Raw genomic sequence first — 22,922 nt, forward strand, 5'->3', positions numbered from 1 at the left:
GCTGGGTATTTTTTAAGCCTGGGCATTCTTCGCCTCCATTGTGCTCTGGAATGTGCACCGTTCCGTTTTCAGAATCAACACAGAGCATTTAAACAAAAGGGGTCAGGAGGTGACTGCGTAGCAAGAATTCGCGTCAAAGGAGCAGAAATCTCAGCACCCAAAAGCTCCCGACAGGAAAAAGGGCAGCTGCAAGCAGAAGTACAAGCGCTTGTCATTTATAGCTTAACGAGGTTTTGAATAAGGAACAGGTACATATGCAAGCACGGCAGAACCAAAGCACCAAGCAGAAAGGATTTAAGGGTAATATTCAATTAACATTTATCATTCAAAGGTGGCTTGTTTGTTTTTAAGCCACCCTTTGTCTGCCTCCCAGTGTAGTTCAGCAAGCTGCGACTGCCCAACTTCCCCACCCCTCTGTAGCCCCTAGACTCATATCCCAGGGCCTTTTTGGGGTCCTCCCCTCATGAGATGCTTCTGGGGCAGCAGAACGGTCTGCTGCTGGGAATACCCCTTTTATGTGGAGCCAGCTGTAGAGCAGGTGTGAAGAACCTTTGGCCCTCCGGATGCTGCTGAACTACAACTCCCATCATCCCTAGCCTTTGGCCAAGCTTGCTGGGGCTGATGGGAGTTGTAGCTCAGCAACAGCTAGAGGGCCCGAGGTTCCTCATACCTGCCCTACAGCTGGCTCTGTGTAAAAGCATGTGAGATGCAACCTGCTTCAGCAGGCTCCACAGAGTGGGGGGAGTGGGGCGGAGAGAAGGTTGTATACAGCCTTGCAATATTTTATAAGAAACAAACCAAGGATCCGGTCACCGATATTTTCTAACAGGGTAACTTCATAACCTGGTTCAGTAGAGAACTCACCTCATAAGCAAACACGTTTCCAGTTGTCTTGATAGCCACTATGTGAGAATTATTGGTGAACACAGTGAAGAGAACCGGGCAGTGGTATTTACCTGATTTGGAGAAGGAGGAGGGTTCAGAAACGAGCGGCAATTATTACATGCATTGTGCAATGTGCAGCAGATGCTACAAGCAACTTTCTGAAGAATATACAGAATTATATATGTGTGTTTGTAGCTAGATACGGATATTGTCAGGGGCTGGATTGAGGAGGAATGGTGAGGACTATCCCTCTTGAACCTTCCTGAGAACAGGAGGATAAATTTACAACAGTGGTTTGCAGAAGGCCATAGTTCAGAGGCTGCAGAGGGGAGAAGCTGGGAAATATTGGGAGAGGAACAGCAGGAAGAAGCAGCTCCAGGGGAGAGACAGCTGACAGATTCAGTGTCTTTGGAAAGCATTCCTGATCCCCCCTCTCCCAGGACCAGGCAGCACTGAGAGTAGTAGAACAGAACGCTCAGAGGCAGAAAGCTCAGATCAGCCAACACAGGGATGAGGTAGAATAGGAGAGACAAAGGGGAGTGGGACTTTACTCAGAGCAATGTCATTATCTAAGAGATACTGCATTTCTTTGTCTCTCTGTGTGAATACTGAATAAAGTAAAGGTAAAGGTACAGGGACCCCTGGCCATTAGGTCCAGTCATGACCGACTCTGGGGTTGCGGCGCTCAACTCGTTTTACAGGCTGAGGGAGCCAGCGTAAAGCTTCCGGGTCAAGTGGCCAGCATGACTAAGCTGCTTCTGGCGAACCAGAGCAGCGCACGGAAACACCGTTTACCTTCCCGCTGGAGTGGTACCTATTTATCTACTTGCACTTTGACGTGCATTCGAACTGCTAGGTTGGCAAGAGCAGGGACTGAGCAACGGGAGCTCACCCCGTTGCAGGGATCCGAACCGCCGACCTTCTGATCGGCAACCCCTAGCCTCAGTGGTTTAACCCACAGCGCCACCCGCATCCCACTGAATAAAGTACTTGGTAAGAACTCTTCTTGTTTATCTGCTTCTTGGCTGCCACCGTGGGAGGGATCAGATTCCCCGAAGCCTGACAGATATATATAGATATAGATACATATAGATATATAAGAACACCTTCCAGCAGAAGTGGCTGGTGGCTAACAAATTCAACGGTTGCTCCTCCATTCCTTTCTTCCTCAGAACAACCCTGTGAAGCTGAGAGTTACTGGCTTTTATGGGTAAGTGGAGATCTGAACTCAGGTCTCTCTGGTCCTACTCTAACCACTACACTGCACTGGCTCATCACACAGCATTCCAAAAAATTATGGCCTTTTCAAGTGCAACAGCTGCAACCTAATGGTACGTGTGCACCACAAAGCAGAAATACATTCACATATCAATCCAAGTTCTTTTGCAGTTCTTGGAGTGGTCTAACAATCAATCCCTATCCCCAGGGAATTCTGGGAACTGCAGCTCTTCTGTGTGGGGGGGGGAATAGGAGGGTCTCCTAACAACTCTCAGCACATTGGACAAACTACACCTCCCAGGATTCTTTGTGGGAAGTCATGACTGTTTAAAGTGCATAAGCAAATGGGGCCTATGCAAGAAAGAAAAAGAGAGAGAGAGAGAGAGAGAGAGAGAGAGACGGACAACTTCAGATTGCATAACCCATCTGGGCAATGGTCTGTGTCACTCTGCATTCTGTGCAACATCTTTTCACATTTCCAGCTCCTTTAAATAGAAGGGGGAGGGGAGAAGCTTCCAAAAGACTCAAGAATGCCGACTCACCATTGCTGTTTTTAGCAAAGTTCAGTTTGATGAGAGATTTGGCCTCCAGCTTCTGCAGGGGGTAAACAAACATAGCGGTTAATCATCGTCCCTAGCACTGACCCCAAAGAGAAACGAAGAAAGTAACCATGGCATTAAGTGACTCAGAGCGCAGCGCAGATGCTCTCGCCACCACACAGATACAGAGAGAAAACCATACGGCCAAGATGTGCTGCTGAATTGAACGGGGGTCCTGGACATGACACCATCCACACAATTACATGACTTATTTATTTATTAATTAGTTTCTTTAAAGTAAACCGGAAACAGCCCTCTCCAAATCCACATCAGGCCTCTGTAAGGGAATTTTTTTTTATTTTTTGCACCCAGCATAGCTGCGATGCACCTTTTACTTGGGTTCAAGATTAAAGTTGCAGTTGGCACCATCAGCACCCCCCGCCACAAATGAAAATAGCAATGGGGGCAAGTGTTCAAAATTCGAAACACGCCAGGTACGTTTTGCTAGTGGCGTTGGGTCCAACTGCAACCACGTGGAGATTTCTGGGCACCAGGTTGGTAGCCACAGTTTAAAAACCTCTGCTTTAGTCCATAGTTAATATCATTTCCATTTCTACTGTGTTTCTCTTTCTTGCATACCGAGACGAGTGAACTGTTGTAAGAGTAAAGTACAATCAAGCGATGGGAGTTGAGATCATAGAACCGTAGAATTGTAGCATTGGAAAGGACCCTGAGGGTCACCCTGGCGAACAGACATTGCGCTGTGGCAACCACAGCCTAGAATTAAGATGCCATTTGACACCCAGTTTATATATCTGAGTTTCTAACACTGAATTGGGGGGTAGGGTGGGGCGCAAAACTGCACTGAGATCTCAGAGAGGCAAATCACACCAGAAAACCAATGAAAATGAGGACCTCAACACCTATTAGGTTAACATTATGGGAGATATTTGCTTTATGAACAAAACCCAATTGTGCCCCTCTTAAAAGAGCAAACCCAAACAATGTCGCGTTGGGTGTGTGTTACTGTTATTGTTTTTTATTTTGATATCTATTTTTGAGTTTTTATGTTGCAAACCGCCATGAGGTCCTCAGACAGAGAATTAGTATAGAAATTTAATAAAGAATAAAGAATAATAATAAAAAGGGACTGCACTTTCATCAAAGAAAATGCTTTTTAAAAGAAAAAAATCTTGCATGGTCATAGTGAGGAATGTGTGGTGGTTTTGGGTTAGAGTACTGTTTAGGGAAGGTTGATGCAAGGGGGACTGTTGCTGTTACCGATAATTTTTTGTATCCTTATTTTTAAATCTTGCTATGATTTATGTGGAAATTGTTTGATTTGGCTGTGTACTTTTTTGAGTGTTTTATTTATTGTTTTTGACTATTACAGTTATATTTGTTAACTATGTAATTTGTTTCCTGCTGTAAGCCACCTTGAGAATGGTTTTAGCTATGAAAAGGCGGCATAAATAAATATAAATAAATTTTTATTTATACCCCGCTTTGCATGCAGGAGGTCTCAGGTTCAATCCCTAGCTGCCGCCAGAGAGCTGAGAAAGTTCTCTAAACCCCTGGAGATTCATTGCCAGTCAGTGGAGACAGTGCTGAGCTAGATGAACAAACAGGCTGACTCCGTAAAAAGCAGTGTTAGAAACTGGGATAGGAATACTAAGAGCCACGTGGCTCCTGGGACAAAGGTTGTGGGTGCCAAAACAAAATGCTGAGGCATCTTTTTCTTTCTTTCTTTTGCTGCCCCGCTACCAGGGTGTCTGCAGGGTAGCGCAGCAGCAAAATATGTGCCAAACACCTGATTGCCAAACAGCAGTGTGGCAGTAAAAAAAAAGGGTGCACCTTTTGCTGCCACTGTGCCTGGCAGACCAGCTGACTGCAGCCAGGCAGGTGGCTAGGTGCCAAGTGTGGCTCCATCCATTCACAAAAGGCCGGCTGCCAGTCGCAAAATGTGCTCAGCGCCTGGCTAATTTTGAACACTGGTAAAAAGCAGCGTTCTTCTGTTTGGGGAGGGTCATGGCTCAGTGGAAGAACAGCTGCTTTGTCAGCAGAAGGTTCCAGGTTCAACCACTGACATTTCCAGATAGGGCTGCGAAAGACTCCCTGCCTGAAACCTTGGAGGCCTGGTCTCAGGCAATGTGGGCAACAGTGTACTTGTTGGACCAATGGCCTGACTTGGTAGAAGACAGTTCCATATGTTCCTATGCTAAATGGAATGTAGGACATTCACATCTAGCTTGGTCCTATATCAACTCTGTTATTAAGTGCAATACTAGAGGACCTTTCTAGGTACTTCCCAATTTCTGGAGGACAGGTATAGGGCTACTACAAAGAGCCTTTTCAGTGGTGGCACCTTTGCTATGGAACCTCCTTCCTTCCTTTAACAGTTCAGTTGGCATCAAATCAGATGTCCTTTAGGTGCCCAGTTAAAATGATGTTGATTTCATGGTCTTTATTTTTAGACTGCGCAATGAGGACACTTCTTCAGTGGATATAAACACACCAGACCAAGACAAAAGCACCAAACCATTGGGAAGCATGCATCTCCAACCTTCCCCTTTGCACTCTAAATGATTAAGGCTAGCATATCAGTAAAAACTGAATGTAAGCGGTCCATACAAGATGGAACACACCCAGTTCCAATATTTGACAGTACAATAACACTATTTTAACCTTCTTTCTCTTTTAATTCCATTAACATCTTATGTAACGGATGGGGAATGTGTTTCGGCCAGAGTGCCACGTTCTCTCGCTTGACGGATCATCTGGTGGCCGCATTCCATTGATGGGTGAGGCCAGAGGCAAAAGATGTGACTCTCACCTTTGCACGGTAGGCTGCGTTCCAAAATTCATTCATCCAGAGGATGCTACACACACATGCATACACTTTTCCATCCAGGCAAGCAAGAAGCATTATCTTAGGTCAAGGACACATTCCAAGACAGGCAAAAGTACTCAAGGAGGACATGGAGAAAGGCTGGTGAGGGGTGCAGCTTGTGAGAGTCCCAAGGGCCAGGAAAAGTCCTGGAGGGCCACATTTGCTTGCCCATCACTACTTCACATAACAATCTTAGAAAACAGTTTTTTATTTTACTTCTTCATTTCTTTCAGGGGAGACTATCGTAACTCCTCCACCGTCATAAAACACTTTTCCTTCCTTTTTTGTTTCTTTTTGGGGGGGGGTTCAGATTGCCAATAAAACCAAAGCAGAGTCTTAATCGCTAGCCGAAGATAAATGAAAGAACCCCCAGAGTGAAACTTGCATTTCCAGCTTGCTGCGGCCCAAATTAAAAGGACTTTGCACGAAAAGCAGAGCAGGGCAACCCTCGCAGCAAAGGCATTCGTATGAGAGCCAGCCAAGCTGATTGAAAGTGACAACTCCAAAAAGGATTTCCGCTGGAAGGTTATAGAGTGCGCTAGTTATTACTGCAATTAGTCTTATTAATTTGACCACTAAAATAACCACCGATATCATTTTGGGGGCTTAGAAAAACATAAGCACTGGATCCAATGCCTATCTTACTCCATTGAAACTAATGGATATAACTAAGTCATCTCAAAGCGTCTACGTTCAGTAGAACTAAGTAGGAGAAAACCCACGGACTGTGATTTCTCTCTTGGTCTTGCAAATGAGATTCAGTAACTGATGGATGGGATATTCATGTAATCCAGGTGTTGGGAGCCAGTCTTCCTCCAGATGTTGCTGGACCGCAGCTCCCACCAATCTTGACTATTGGCCATGCTGGCTCATAGCAGCTGGAGTCCAACAACTGAAGGGCCATATGTTTCTCATCCCTGACATAAATAGTAAGCTAGATGGTCCACTGGTCTGATTCTATGCAAGGCAATTTCCCAGGTATGGGTTGAAAACAGGGTGCTGCAAGGACACCCGTTTTACTTTGATGAAACACAGACAGGCATACTGGACGTCTTTGCTAGAACACTGCAAAACACGTGTCAAAGGCTCGGCATCAAAAATCTGCCTACCTAAAATGTACCACTGCCCCAAAGGCTTTCCCCAAAAACAATCCCAAGACCTGCAGGGTGCTGAGAGCTGTTAGAAGACCCCCTCACAGATTGATCATTCCCATCACCCATAATAAACTACAGATCCCAGTATTCTTTGGGGTGAAAGCTTGACAGTGAAAAGTGGTATAAAAGTGCTTTAAATGTGATCTACCACTCGAAAGTACGAGGTCCCACAGAAGGCTCCGAGAGTCTTCTGGTGGTTCCTTCACTGCGAGAAGTGATGCTACAGGGAACCAGGCAGAGGGCCTTCTCAGAACTGGCACCCTCCCTGTGGAACGCCCTCCCATCAGATGTCAAGCAGAAAAATAGCTATGCAACTTTAAGGAGACACCTGAAGGCAGCCCTGCATAGGGAAGTTTCTAATGTTTAATGTTTTATTATGTTTTTATATGTGTTGGAAGCCACCCAGAGTGGCTGGGGCAACCCAGCCAGATGAGCCAGATGTAAATAATATTTTATTTATTTATTATTAGATAATTATTTAGGGATGGGTTCTCAAGGTGAAGGTCTACTAGTATCACTCCCTAACAGAGGTGGCAGGTAGCTGGCCAGGGATTTTAAAGGCAGTGCATTATCACAGCTAGGTGATAATTACATTGAACATAGGAATAGTTCCTTTGAAATGTAGCTATTAACAGAGCACTCAGATTCAAGCTTTGGCATTTGAAGAGCTGTATTCTATCAGCTGGCGATGAGCTAGCTCATAGAATCCTTCTTTCAGCATGGCCTAGAGAGGTTGTCTCTTGGAGGGATTTCTCTGGGTTCCTCCCCCCGCCCCCCAATACTGTACACTATTGTGTCTGCCAGTAAATTAGGTCCCATTAATTTGCGATGGTGGCATTCAATGAGAAAGGTCCTAGCTCAGCAGGAGAGCATCTGCTTTGCATGCAGAAGGTCCCAGATTCAATCCCTGGCATCTCCAGGTAGGGCTGGGAGAGAAACCCCGTTTGAAATCCAGGAGGGCTGCTGCCAGCCAGTGTAGACAATAGTAAGGTGGATGGACCAGTAATCTGAGACTGGTTCCTACGTTCCTAATGTGACAGAGGTCAGAGTCTCACCACTGCAACCTTGGTAGGGAGAATAAAATATGGAGACTCTTCCTTGGGTCAAAGGGGCTCTAGGTGAGAGAAGTCAACCTAGAGGCAAGCGAAGAAGATTCATGGTGGTCTCTGGCATTAACACCAGTGAACTCTAGAATCAAGAGTTGTCCTGAAGGACACCCTAGGCTTTGCCATAAGGAATAAGGGTTGCTGGGAAGGTGTTTGTTTGTTGTTGGAATTTTTTGATCAAAAGGCATGGAATACTGTAAAGTACAAACGATATTCAAACCAGAATGAAGTCCTGCCTGGAGATCTTGAGGGGATTAACTTGAATATAGTCAGAGTGGAGGCTGAAGGAGGAGGAGCTTGCTCAGTGTTCCTGCTTTCCGTCTCCAACAGGGGAAAAGGAACAGAAAGCAACTAGGTCATGTTGAACCCAAATTATTCTAAAGCTCTGGGAGCCAGGATATAATCAACAGATTGTTCCAAGCTCATAAAAGTAATGAAAAGATTGCAAAGAGATTCTTGCAGTAAACAGCGATGATTCAGACAAGAACTTCCTTGCAACAGCGCGGTCCATATGGACTCATGCTACTCCCACACGATCCTGTGACTCGGAGCCATCTGTAAAAAAAATTTTAAAAAATGCAGCGTAATTTGTTGTAAGCAGCATGGATAATACAGCTGCCGGTAAAACTACAGGGGCATTGCGGCCCGTGGAAGCCAGCCAAATAAATGCAAAGGTTTACAAAGCCTGACGGTCCAGGAAGTGCGTGAGAATATTAGTGAAACAATGCTATCCAGTGATCATTTCCATCTTTTTCCAGGAAATGGAAGGCAAGCCAATCATGCATGAAGCTGGCAGCACCGCTTCATGTTGCAGAATCCGGGTTATCATGACGCAGAATTTAAATTAATGTGCACAGACCCAGTTTGACATGTGTTTTTTCTTTTTAAAAGTTAATTCTGAATGGGTTTACCGCACCATTTATTTAGATAAAACAGAAATCAACATCACGGCACGTCATACGGCTGATGCTTGGGGTACGGGTGCTGCCTTTTATCCCCCCCCCAAAAAAAAACACACACCAGCCAAGAGACTTTTGGCAAGGCAGCCTCCTTTCCGGCAATTAGGAGCAAGCCTCCGCACTGAGCTTTCTCTCTCTTCCCGTCTGCCAGCTGACATGGCTCACCCCTCCCAGGACTGAGGAGGGCAGCCTCTCCCGCCCCTCCTGGCTGCCGCCATCACACAAAAGCAGGAGCTCTTTGACTGTGTAGGTTAGTGGGGCACCAGGGCAGACCAAAGATGAAACAAGCCGAACGGCTGAAATTGATTGCCCTTCTGCCACGGACAAGCGGGTGATGGATGAGCCAGCCGACAAATTCTCACACGGCCATTTGTCACGCACGTAGGGTGCCATGCTGCATTAAAAGGATCTGTAGCCAACGACATCAAAAGGCTGCGCCAGGCACTGAGAGAAAAGGAGGTCTCTTCCTTCCACCGGGCACCCCACACAGATAAGGGGGCAGCCCATGCATAACCGCTAAAGGAGGGTGGGGGGTACCTCTTGAAGGCAGCTTGGAAGCTGCAGTCGGCACAGAAGTCTCATCTCCTGCCTTTCAGGTAAAAGGTAAAGGGACCCCTGACCATTAGGTCCAGTCGTGGTTGACTCTGGGGTTGCAGCGCTCATCTCGCTTTATTGGCCGAGGGAGCCGGCATACAACTTCTGGGTCATTTGGCCAGCATGACTAAGCCGCTTCTGGCAAACCAGAGCAGCACACTGAAACGCCGTTTACCTTCCCGCCAGAGCAGTACCTATTTATCTACTTGCACTTTGACGTGCTTTCGAACTGCTAGGTTGGCAGGAGCAGGGACCGAGCAGCGGGAGCTCACCCAGTTGGGGGAATTGGAACTGCCGACCTTCTGATCGGCAAGTTCTAGGCTCTGTGATTTAACCCACAGAACTGCATAATAACAAACCAACATAGGAAGTTGCCTGATATCAAGTCAGACCACTGAGCCACCTAGCTCAGTATTGTCTGCACTTACTTGCAGCAGCTCCCTGGATTTCAGCTGGCAGTTCTTGCCCTGGAGATTCCACTGCCATGCATTGAACCTGGGACCTTCTGTGTGCAAAGCAGATGCTCTACCACTGAGCTGCAGCCCTTCCCTCAAGGCACAAAAACATGGGAAGTTAGAATAATAGAATTGTTGAGTTGGAAGAGACCCCGAGGATCATCTAGTCCGACCCTCTGCAATGCAGGAATATTCTGTGGAATAGCATTCACCTCAAGATACAACACATCACAACAGCAGTTCTCTGGGTGGCATGGAAAACAAAACAGATTTTTTAAAGATCGCCATTCCCCAATAACTAGAACTAGACGAGCAATCCTTCACTGACTTGTGGGATATCTTCCGAGAGAAGAAAAGGCTAAGGAGCAAACCCTTACACTAATCTGGAGTAGAGTCCCTATGACGGTTGGATGGTGCGCCTCCTTCTGTCAACTCCTGCAGCCAATCTGGTGCCAAATGTATTGCTCTGCTTTTCCCTGGTCCACATCAGCAAGACCAAGAAGGGAGCATTGTTGTCTGGGCAGCCCAGGACCTCCAGACACACTGCCCAGCCTTGCGCTCCAAAGAGGTCACTTCAGTGCTGCTAGCACGGTGGTTTGACTTCACCCCTGGAGGCGCACTTCTTTGTCTCTTGGGACAGATGGATGTGGCCGCCACCACCAACAAAAACAACAAATTAAAGCCATACGAGGAAATACCCATTCCAAACCCAGCTGGAGTGGAGTTGACTCACAGCAGTGTGCAAATTGTAGGAGAAACAGATTTACAGGGCCCCTAAAGGCAAGCTGTGCTGCATCACAACTCCCATCAGTCCCATTAGAGCAGGCATAGGCAATCTTGGCCCTCCAGGTGTTTTGAGACTACAACTCCCATCATCCCTAGTGGTCAGGGGTGATGGGAATTGTAATCCCCAAACATCTGGAGGGCCGAGTTTGCCTATGCCTGCATTAGAGCGTCCAATGGTCAGGGATGATAGGAGTTGGAGTCCAATAACATCCGCTGGACACAATGTTAGCTATGCCTGCTTTAATGAAATCCACAGATCCATTCCCAACTGCCACCAACGACTTAAGCCAAAGCATGCCCACCTGCAACCTATCTAAAAACAGTAGCTAAAGGGGCCAAGCCAAAAGTCCAAGTCAGCCACATCTACTGAGCTGTGCATGTTCTGCAGCTGGGCAAGAAAAATAGAGAAATCACAAGACACACCACAGTGTTAATTTCTCTTGAACATAGAAAAGTGGTGCCGGTATCAAAGCCGAACAATCCAGGTAAGGGATATGACATTATCCCTTGGAAGCCGGGGAGGATGTTGCAAAGGTCAATTAATAATGTTTCTCCCCTAAATGGACAGCGGCAGCACCGCACACTCCCATCTGCAGGAGATGACAATGGGAAAAGCATAACAGAAAAACAACTATGGGAGTGAGTGGGAAGGAAGGCATGAAAATATCTCTCTAATGCACTTGGGGAAGGTTTAGTCATCCCAGGCTACATTTCAGGAAGAGTTATAAGCATATTATTATTATTAACACTGCATTTGCCAACCTGGCCCCGTCCAGATGCTTCAGAGTACAACTTCAGCTTGCTGGGGCTGATGGGAGTTGTAGTCCAAGAGGGTACCAGGTTGGTGGATGCTGGGTTAACACATCATAGAAAAGGCGCAGATTTTTGCCTGCTCCCTCCAGAATACCCATCAGCTATTAAGGCCCCCGCAGCTTCCCTTGGAGGAGAAAAACAAGGCAGACAACAGGCATTCAGAACCTATCACCGGCTGTCTGCAGAGCATATAAAGTTTACTAAGAAGCCCCCTGCTAAAGTAACACTTATCCTGTTTGATCATGGACAGTGTTGCAGTTCATAATCATGAAACAGTGGTTAATTAGAGGGATTCCTCAACTGTTAGTGCCACAAAGGGGCTATGTGCTTGGAGAAGAGGCTCATTATTACCTAGACTTATTGAGCTGAGTTGTGACTGTGAGAACACGGCAACTGATTCATCTGCTGCCACGGAGCTGGAAATAATTCTCAATTTAAACTAAACATGGCATATTGTTGTTGCAGCGCCACCTTGCACCCTTCAGCTCAGATTGCACTAAGGTGCTAAACCTTGCACCTAGGATGTATCACTTCAGACTGTACTTGGGGGCTCACTCTGACAGAACATTTTCCATACCAAAAGAACAAAAGAAACCTGTGCAGACAAAGCTGGCACATCAGGAGTAAGGCTCAGCAATTTGAATACTTCTTGTCACCAATGTACTAATGTCTCCATTGGGGGTGGGGTTTGTATGGAGGAACATTCAGCCATGGCCAACTTGCACCTCCCAGTACGTTTCCGAGCACAATTCAAAGTGGTGCTGCTGACCTTTAAAGACCTAAACAGCCTCGGTCCAGTATACCTGAAGGAGCGTCTCCACTCCCTTCGTTCTGCCTGGACACTGAGGTCCAGCTCCAAGGGCCTTCTGGCGGTTCCTTCGCTGTGAGAAGCCAAGTTACAGGGAACCAGGCAGAGGGCCTTCTTGGTAGTGGCACCCGCCCTGTGGAATGCCCTCCCACCAGATGTCAAAAAAAAAAAACCAACTACCAAACTTTTAGAAGACATCTGAAGGCAGCCCTGTTTAGGGAAGCTTTTAATGTTTAATGAACTACAGTGGTACCTCAGGTTAAGTACTTAATTTGTTCCAGAGGTCCGTACTTAACCTGAAACTGTACTTAACCTGAAGCACCACTTTAGCTAATGGGGCCTCCTGCTGTTGCTGCGCTGCCAGAACACAATTTCTGTTCTCATCCTGAAGCAAAGTTCTTAACCTGAAGCACTATTTCTGGGTTAGCGGAGTCTGTAACCTGAAGCGTATGTAACCTGAAGCGTATGTAACCCAAGGTACCACTGTACTGTATTTTAATATTCTGTTGGAAGTTGCCCAGAGTGGCTGGGGAAACTGAGCCAGATGGGTGGGGTAATAATAATAATAATAATAATAATAATAATAATTATTATTATTATTATTATTATTATTACAGGCTGAAGATACAGGTTTACCACCCCACTGGGAATTACGTCTCACAGAAAACAAAACCAAACACATAAAAAAAACCCTTGTGTTTCTTTATGGGGAAGCTCTGGCCACAGGTCATATTAGGTCCCACAGCTGCAGAAGAAGAAGAACAGGCAGCCTTAAAGTCTGCGGTGAAGAACCTTATGCCTGACAAGGAGTCCCCTCCTGTGGTTTCTTGCAACTGGGATTCAGAAGCATTACTGCCCCTGGCAGTGGAGGTAAAACACAGCCATCGTGATTCATAGCAGCTGACAGCCTTTCTCCTCCATGAATTTGTCCGGTCCTCTTTTAAAGCCTTACAAGTCAGTGGCCATCATTGCCTTCTATGGGAGCGAGTGTCACAGTTTAACTCCACACTGTGCAAAGAAGCACTTTCTTTCTTTTGTCTACCCTGAATCCTCTTAATGTTTAGCTTCATCAGATGCTCACAAGATATAGCGTTATAGGGGGGGGGGGACTTTTCTCTTTTCCACTTTCTCCACCCTGTGCAAAATTTCATACACGTCTATCATGTCGTCGCATTGCTACTCCAGAGTAGACCTGCTGAAGTGAACGGGGACGGCTAACGTAGGTTCATTAATTTCAATGAGTCTAGTCTTGAGTAGAACTTCGTTGGGTACAACCCAATGATTCTAAGCATGCACAGGATCACACTCCTGCTCACAGATCACTTCTAGGCCCAAATAATTCCAAAAGCACACCTTGGGAGGCGGGTATAAGTTACAGAGCTACAAGAGACGAAAAGCCTGGTACAAAAAGATTTTTGGGGGCCAAACCTTTCACACTCATATCACAGCTGCCACCTAGTGCTTAAAATAAATCTCTGCAGATTCCAACAAGACACCCTCATAATAAATGCCACGTATTTCTGGACTGTCCTGAAAACAGGCGCAAAAGGTTGAGCTTGGGTTTGACTGTGAAGCACGGAATAATTGCAACCCACAGCAAATAAAAGTTTGTTCTGTTCAGATGCTTTCGGCACTACTAGCCTCAATTTAGGCAAGAGATAACCGCTTTAATCCCAGGAGCGCAAAAAGTTTTCCAGAAGGGTTAATTCAGGCAGCAGCAACCAAGGGGAGAAAGCAACAATCCACACAGGAATATAAATATGTGAAATAAGTTAAATTTAAAACGAGGCTCAAGTTAACAAAGAAATTGAAGGCAAGACCTTTGGAATGACTTCATCAATAAACGAAAAGACAGGGCCGGATTTAGGTTTGATAAATCCCTAAGCTACTGAAGGTAATGGGGCCCTTTATATGTCCAGCTGCCCTTTGTCAACAACAAATTGTCGCTGTTTTTTGTGTTGAATATATGCTATCTGGTAACTTATGGACCTAATAGGTATCTAAAGCCATTTGCACATAACAAATTATGTATTTTATCAATTTTGTTTGTTCTTTATCTTATATTTTGGAAATGTACATCCAGTTGGTTTTCTCCTTTAACTTTAAATTTTTGGGGGGGGCCCCAAGAGTGTGGGGCACTAAGCTATAGCTTGTTTAGCTTATACAGGGTATGTAAATTCCGCGCTGCACAGGGCACACATAGCAAGGATACCTTCTAGAGAAACTCAAGGAATGAATTAAGGTGCATATCAGTCAAATAGTCTTTCCCATATACAAAACCTTAGCTGACTGGCAGAAGCTTACTGGGGCTTTGGAAAGGAGACTTTCCCAGCCCTACCTAGAGATGCTGGGGAACGAACCTGGGGTTTCTGCACGCAAAGCAGATGCTTTGCATCTCTTTGTGCTTTTCTTTAAATCTAGGAGGACCACGTGGCCAATTTCAAACTGGCATGCAGGCCACAACCAAGAAGCATGGTGCATGCTCTCACAAGTCAGGATAGCACATGCGCACATAACTTTCAAATCAGAATCAAGATTAAATGCAGAGCGGGCTGAATCTAGGGATTAATGCATGGGTAGGCAAACTAAGGCCCAGGGGCCGGATCTGGCCCAATCGCCTTCTAAATTCGGCCCGTGGATGGTCCAGGAATCAGCATTTTTTACATGAGTAGAATGTGTGCTTTTTATTTAAAATGCATCTCTGGGTTATTTGTGGGGCATAGAAATTCACTCATTCCCCCCCCAAAAAAAATATAGTCCGGCCCCCCACAAGGTCTGAGGAACAGGGGACCGGCCCCCTGCTCAAAAAGTTTGCTGTCCCCTGGATTAATGGGTGGACAACAAAAGTGGATTTTGAGAGTCCTTATGGTGGCAAAGAGATTTACACTTGAAGCCTGGAAGGATAAATACCCACTGTCTATTACACAATGGTCTACGGCAGTAGTTTTCAACCAGTGTGCCATGGCACCCTGGGGTGCCTTGAATGACGGTCAGGGATGCCATGGGCAACACTGGCCTCTGTCCCCCTTCCTTCCTTCCTTCCTTCCTTCCTTCCTTCTTTCCCCTCCCTCCCTCCAAAGCCCTCTGTCTCTGCCTCCCAATGGCTTGCACAGCTGTTTATTGCAGCAGCCCTGGCTATAACCTCCATGGGCACCTCTCTTTAGGGCAGGGTGGGGGCAGCTCAGAGACCAGGGGCAGCTGCAGTGGCTGCCCAGAAGACTCCCAAGCAGAGGGGCGAAGAGAGGAGACTGAGGGGAACACTCCACAAGGGAGGGTGTTGAAAAAAGGGTGAGGGGCTGCCAGCTCTACAGGCAAAGGGTGGCATAACTGCGCTCCTGAGCCGCACAGGGGTGCCACAGAAAGAATGTAGTTTGTTAAGGGAGCCATGTACTCAAAAAGGTTGAAAACCTCTGGTCTAAGGACGTCACAGCCCTGGCAATGTTTAAATGAATTTCATATATGCATAATTTACATGTGGATACCTATTTGAACATCTGCAGGGCCTACATTAATTTTTTAATTTACTCGTGTACTGATGGTCACTGTATCCTCAAAGTGAGCAGATTGTGGTCTACTGTTATTACTAGTGTTATCTGTGTATTATAATTTGCTTTTCTCTCTCTTTTATTTCTTCATTAATTTTATTTATTCTATTTCCTTTCCTCGCTAAATGGGCAAACAAAAAATTAATTTTAGAAAATGCAGAGTACACCAAATGAAGAGTAAATGTGAAAGCTGGACGGAGGCTCGGCAGCAGTCCTGCTGATGGACTACAATCCCCTTCTTCCCAGCTGCTTGCTACGTTGGCTGGGGCTCATGGGAGCTGGGCTGCCATCAGCTTCTAGAGGAACACAGCCCCCACCCCCCCATCCAAGAAAACCTACCTCTCCTGTGCTTGGATTCGTCCCATACTTCTTTATCCAGGGAACGATATTCCTAAAACAAGAACAAAAAAGATGCAGTGGTTCAGATACAAAATCAGAAATGCCTGGTTCCTCCCAAAAAGTCACATGTGTTCTGGTGTAGCCTAGGGGCTTAGGAAAGTGAGCTGAGAAGCCACCAACTTAAATAGCACCTTGGATATGAGCTCACTTTAAATATATAATAAAATAATAAAATATAATAATAATAATAATTTAAAAATATAATAATAATAATAATAATAATAATAATAATAATAATAATAATAATTTATACCCCAACCATCTGGCTGGGTTTCCCCAGCCACTCTGGGAAGCTCCCGATAGAATTATTATTATTATTAGCGTTAAAACATCAAACATCAAAAACTTCCCTTCAGATGTCTTCTAAAAGTCAGATACAGTGGTACCTCGGATTAAGTACTTAATTCGTTCCAGAGGTCTGTTCTTAACCTGACATTGTTCTTAACCTGAAGCACCACTTTAGCTAATGGGGCCTCCTGCTGCTGCTGCGCCACCGGAGCACGATTTCTGTTCTCATCCTGAAGCAAAGATCTTAACCTGAGGTACTATTTCTGGGTTAGCAGAGTCTGTAACCTGAAGCGTATGTAACCCGAGGTACCACTGTAGTTGTTTATTTCCTTGACATCTGATGGGAGGGCATTCCACAGGTGCCACTATCGAGAATGCCCTCTGTCTGGTTCCCTGTAACCTCGCAGTGAGGGAACTGCCAAAAGGCCCTTGGCGCTGGACCTCAGTGTCTGGGCTGAACGATGGGGGTGGAGACACTCCTTCAGGTATACTGGACCGAGGCCGTTTAGGGCTTTAAAGGTCACCACCGACACTTTGAATTGTGCTCGGAAACGTACTGGGAGCCAATGTACGTCTTTCAGGACCTACATTATTCTCCCCACCTATTAGCAACTTGTGACGATAAGAACTGTGCATCCTAGATAGCAGATTTGCTCAGTTTCCCTTCAAGGGGAGAAGAGCTATACTAATGGATGGAAGGGGGGAGGAGAGGGAGACCACTGAAAAAGTAGCAACTTACAGCAAGTCAAAGATGGTGCCTTCCAGTGTGCATACAGGATATTCAAATGGCTGCAAAGATAAGCTAGGGGGGAGAAAAAAAGAAGTGTGACAATTAAGTAAATGTGAATTACGGTAAGTATCAGCAGAAGAGAACAATGATAAGCCAGCAATGCCGTTTTACCTAAATCCTGGGATGGGGACCCCGTGGGCCATGCATGTTCTGTTGAACGACAATTCCCAACAACATGGAGTTCAACAACATGCCCCATTCCTGACCTAAGCAATGACCACAAAGAAATATTTCTGGATTGGATATTCTGCAATTAGAGCTCCACCACCCAAAAAATAGCCCTGTTCATAGTAGATCCTCACTTAAAACTCTGGGAAAGCCAGTGCAGTATAGTAGTTAGAACATCAGACTTGGACCTCGGAAAATGGGGTTCAAATCCTCACTTGGGCCATAAAGCTCACTGGTGACCCTGAGCCAACCTCTGTATCTCCACCTATCCTACCTCACAGGGTTGTTGTGAAAGGGAAAAGGGAAGAGGGAGGATTTGGGCCACACTGAAAGAAAGATGGAATATAAATGCAATAATAATAATATAAACAAATAAAAATAAAGTTGGGTAACCTGGAGAAAAGTCTCAGATGAAGACATGGGCATGTTCTGACGAGTGCTTATAAGCTTCCTCAAAAGGCAATTAGAATCAGAGAACTGTAGAGCTGGGAGGGACCAAGATGGTCATCTAGTCCAACCCCCTGCAATGCAGGAATCTTTTGCCCAATGTAGGACTCAAACCCACGACCCTTAGATTAAGAGCCTCATGCTCTACCAATTCATGTGCTATCCCAGTGCCAAAAGAATGCTAAAGACGGCACCAGGTGGATCTCGGTAGGCAGCCACAGGCGATTAAGGTGCAAAGGGGGCTATTATGAATGAACATATTAATACTGTGTACAGTTCTGGACACCTCAACTAAGAAAGGAGAGCGATTCAAAAAGGAGAGTGATTCTAAATGATGAGTTCTAAATGAGTGATTCTAAATGATGAAGGTTCCAGGTTCAATCCCTGGTATCCCGGGCTGGAAGAGATTTCTGTCTGGAAAACTGGGGAGCAGCTGCCAGTGTACAGTATACAGTTCTGAGCTTCAGGGACCAAATGGTCTGACTCTAAGTAAGGGAGCTTCCTATTTCCCCATAAGAATTATAAAGGAATTAAATCAGAATTTAATATTTCTTCAGTGCTCACCTGCAGTGATCAAAAGGTAGACGTCTGAAGTTGGACTGTGGAATTTCTGTTCAATTAAAACAAAATAAAAACATTTCACACACACATCATGTTCAACCTGGGATAAACAGATTGTTTTCCTGATTATAATGCTAGAGCTTCTGTCTCAGTTTCTAACATTCCTTTTACAATGTATTAATGAACTGTGGATTTCTGATTGATACACCACATTACCCTAAATATAATTCACACGAGTGGGAATGCAGCAGACGTCATTGGATGTCATTGGATAATGTCAAAACCCCTTTATGCACATTTCTGATCCCAATAATGCAACCATGAAAACAGTGGGAAATAACTGTATGTCGGAATACTGTGAATAAGAGGCAACATGATAGTTCCTGCATGGAGTCCACAACGTGGAGAAACTGGACGCAGAAAAGTTTTTCTTCCTCTCTCATAGCACTAGAATTCACAGGCGTCCAATGAAGTTGAATGTTGGAATACCCAGGACAGAGACAAGAAAATACTTCTCCACACAACACACTGTTAAAACTATTGAACTCGCTCCCACAGGAGGCAGTAGTAGCCACCAACTTGAATGCCTTTAAAAGAGGATTGGATAAATTCATGTGGGAGATTATCAATGGCTACTAGCCATAATACCTATGCTCTGCCTCCACAGTTGCTTCTAAATCAGGCATAGGCAAACTCCAGAGGTTTGGGACTACAATTCCCATCATCCCTAGCTAACAGGACCAGTGGTCAGGGATGATGGGAATTGTATTCCCAAACATCTGGAGGGCCGGAGTTTGCCTATGCCTGCTCTAAATACTAGTTGCTGGAAACCACAAGGGATTTTGAAGCTTATGTGCTTGAATCCAGCTTGTGCGTTTCCCACAGGTGTCTGGTCAGCCACCAGGATGCTGAGCTAGATGGGCCATTGGCCTGATCCAGCGGGCTCTTCCCATGTTCTTAAAAGTGCTATAAATCCAAGCCACATACCTGCTTTCTTTCCTCCATAAAAATGTGTGTATTCTGCACAAGTTATGTACCTAGAGAGAGAAAAAGACAGGGGGACAACAGTTATTACCCCAAGTTTTGTTTCCAGAGCTTGGAACTGCTGCTGCAGTTAAAGATCCTTCTGTGCTGATACAGATAAAAATGGGTTTGACATCCAAATTTGAAATGCCTTTTGCAACACAGCTAAATAGAAAAGCCATCTAATAAGGGGAAAGGAGAAGGAAGCTTGTAAATAGCCAAAAGATTTAGGCTACAATCCTAAAGGCACTTAAGAAGAAGCAAGCCCCAGTCAGGACCCAGATCCTGGTTCAAATATCACCTTGCCCATAAATTCACCAGGAGACTTGAAGGCAAATGGTTCTCTCTTTTCTTGGTTCCCCATCACCATCTACAAAATAATAGTATTAGATTTCCTTATAGGTTGTTGTTGTGTGTGCATGAAGCTCTCTGACCAGTAAAAAAACCCAAGAACCTGTTTTACAAATGTCAAGCCTTATTTATTGAGGTCACTTTTTAGGGCAGAGCTTTGAGTTGCCTAAGCAATCCTATACAGTGGTGCCCCGCAAGACGAACGCCTCGCAAGACGGAAAACCCGCTAGACGAAAGGGTTTTCCGTTTTGGAGGCGCTTCGCAAAACGAATTTCCCTATGGGCTTGCTTCGCAAGACGAAAATGTCTTGCGAGTTCCTGCGGGTTTTTCCCCTCCCCCCCCTTTTCCTAAGCCGCTAAGCCGCTTATCAGCTGATCCGCTAAAAGCCGCTAAACCGCTAATAGCGCTAATCCGCTAAGCTGTCAATGGGCTTGCTTCGCAAGATGAAAAAACCGCTATACGAAGAGCCTCACGGAACGGATTAATTTCGTCTTGCGAGGCACCACTGTACCTGTACCAGTACAATTTTATATATCTTTTAAAACAACCAATAAACAGCCAATACACATCCAGTAACGTAGCTGGATTTAAAACAAACGCAACCAGTTGAAATCCAGCTGCACTATTCTTGGAACGCATGTGGCGAGAAGGCAACATATGCAACCCACCTAAACCTCACAGCCTTTTGGACTAAGATACAGAACTATGATCTAAGCCTCGTGAACGATGCAGTTGGTGCGCTGTGCTATTGCGAGCGCTCCTTTACCAAAGACGTCATGGGCTTGAAGATGCTCGAACTCAGGCCAAAAGGGAGAAACGTGCTAAGAGGAAGACACGCTTGGCAAACCCTCACCATGATAAACTCCTGCCCGAAAACATGTCCCCACTGTGGTAGGATGCGTGGATCCAGAATTGGCCTCCAGTGTCACTTATGGACTCACTGTTAAGACCATGTTCATGGAAGACAATCTTATTCGGCTACAAGTGATCACCAGAGAAGAAGAAAGAAGGTGTAAAGCTGGAAAACTGATTTTAAAACGTTATTATTAAAAAACAAAACAAAAACAGCAGTCCAGCAAAACCTGGTGGATTTTTAGATACAGATAGATAGATATATTTATATATGTGTGTGTATATCTATATAAGGTAAAGGTAAAGGACGACTGGACAGTTAAATCCAGTCAAAGGTGACTATGGGGTTGCGGCACTCATCTCGCTTTCAGGCTGAGGGTGCCGGCGTTTTTCCACAGACAGCTTTCTGGGTCATGCAGCCAGCAGGACTAAACCGCTTCTGGAACAACGGGAGATCGCGATGGAAACCAGAGCACACGGAAACACTGTGTGTGTGTGTGTGTGTGTGTGTATACATATACACACACATATACACACACACACACATATATATATACACACACACATATACATACATATACATATACATACATATACATATATACACGGTGTTTCCGTTTTTCCAGAGCACATGGAAACACCGTTTGTATATATATATGTATGTGTGTGTGTATCTCTATAGAGAGATACACACACACACACACACACACACACACACATATATATATATATATATATATAAACGGTGTTTCCGTGTGCTCTGGTTTCCATCGCAGTGTCCCATTGCTCCAGAAGCGGGGTGTGTGTGTGTGTGTGTGTGTGTGTGTATATATATATATATATATGCAGGTTTTGGTGTCCTCGGGTGTCTTCCCGTGTACTTTTACACGGGAAGACACCCGAGGACACCAAAACCTGCATTCCTGTACCCGTGAAAATCTACGAAAGCAAATATATATATATATATATATATATATATATATATATATAATGTATTAACTGAATCAAGGGCACAGGCAGGATGTTTGTTAGGAGGGGAGCAGAACCTCAGATTTGTATTGATTTGCATTGATTTAGGCCTGCAACGCCCGCCCCCCCTTGGCTACACCCATGAACTGAATACAAAACCTAAAAAACTAAAGTGACACAACAGATTTTTTTTACTGCTGTTGTTGTTGTTGTCCCCCGCCCCTGCATTTATATGCCGCCTTTTCTACCGAGGCACCCCAACAGCCCCCCCCCCAAATGTGGCAACAACCTGACAGCAGAGGCTCAGCGGCCGCCCCCCCCCCGCCCCCCAGCCTGACCCCAACCAAACCAGGAGGGCCCTTTCGCTTCGGGTGTGGGAAGGGAGAGCCGGAGATTTCTACTCACATCTTGTCCTTCTGGTGCTGCCTTTTCCCCATCCTGGCTGCTGAGCTTGGTCACCTCCACGGTGGCCTCGGGGAGGGAAGAAGAAAAAGCAACGCCACACGGAGCCCAGCCGGTAATCCAGACGGAGGAGAGAGAGAGAGACAGCCTCCTGAAGAGAACAGCGGAAGACGCCGCTACTTCCGGTGGAGCGGAGTGCGCCGTTAATAGGGGTCCCCCTAACCGGAAGCACCGAGCCGGCACTTTAAGAGTTCCGCGCTTCTCCGCGCTCCCTCTTCTCTCAACTTTAAAAAAAATAGATAAAGTGCCGGATTTACGTATAAGCTAAAAAACCTGTATTTTAGGGCCCCACTCTCTGGGGGGAGGGGGGCGAAATTTAAAGGAAAAAACACCTTAATAATTATTATTTCACTATTAATATATTTCTTAATTGCATTTCACTATTAATATATTTCTTAATTGCATTTCACTATTAATATACTTCTTCTTAATTGTATTTCAGTTCAGCAATTACTTTGATAAAATACATATTTTGTTAGGTGCAAATCGCTTTAGGTACCTATTAGGTCCATAAATTACCATATAGCATATATTCAACACAAAAACCGGCAATTTGTTATTGCCAAAGGACAGTTGGACGTATAAAGGGCCCCATTACCTTCAGTAGCTTAAGGCCTCATCAAACCTAAATCTGGCCCCGGATAAATAAATAAATAAACAAAAAAAAAGTTTGGGAATCACATTTCCTGGGCATATAAAATAAGCAGAGGTGTCTCTTTTGGCTCCTGGGAGACTGAGTAGCTGTCACTATTCTGCACAATGAATACTCAGCAATAATAGCCCTGTATGAAAGTGAGTGGTTTACTCACAATTTTTTCTCCTTCAGGGCACCAGTTGGTGTTTTGGGGGTAGGGCCACTT

The 22,922-nt window shown here is 45.3% G+C and overlaps 1 protein-coding gene across 1 annotated transcript in view; it reads right to left on the minus strand.

The window, feature by feature from the left end:
• The window catches only part of PPIL2 (peptidylprolyl isomerase like 2), a 75,980-nt gene extending 53,817 nt beyond the window's left edge, over positions 1–22,163 (minus strand). Inside the window, exons 1-7 of the mRNA XM_081842803.1 lie at positions 22,006–22,163; positions 19,393–19,442; positions 18,409–18,454; positions 17,179–17,241; positions 16,092–16,143; positions 2,646–2,697; positions 865–956 (exon numbers count right to left, since the gene is read on the minus strand). Of these exons, the coding sequence (XP_081698929.1) occupies positions 865–956; positions 2,646–2,697; positions 16,092–16,143; positions 17,179–17,241; positions 18,409–18,454; positions 19,393–19,442; positions 22,006–22,037 (387 nt within the window). The 5' untranslated portion in view covers positions 22,038–22,163. The remainder of the gene's footprint in view (positions 1–864; positions 957–2,645; positions 2,698–16,091; positions 16,144–17,178; positions 17,242–18,408; positions 18,455–19,392; positions 19,443–22,005) is intronic.
• Between the last annotated feature and the right edge of the window lie 759 nt (positions 22,164–22,922).

This window comes from Podarcis erhardii, assembly GCF_964252035.2.
Source record: "Podarcis erhardii genome assembly, chromosome: 15".
In the NCBI taxonomy this organism is placed as follows: Eukaryota; Metazoa; Chordata; class Lepidosauria; order Squamata; family Lacertidae; genus Podarcis; species Podarcis erhardii.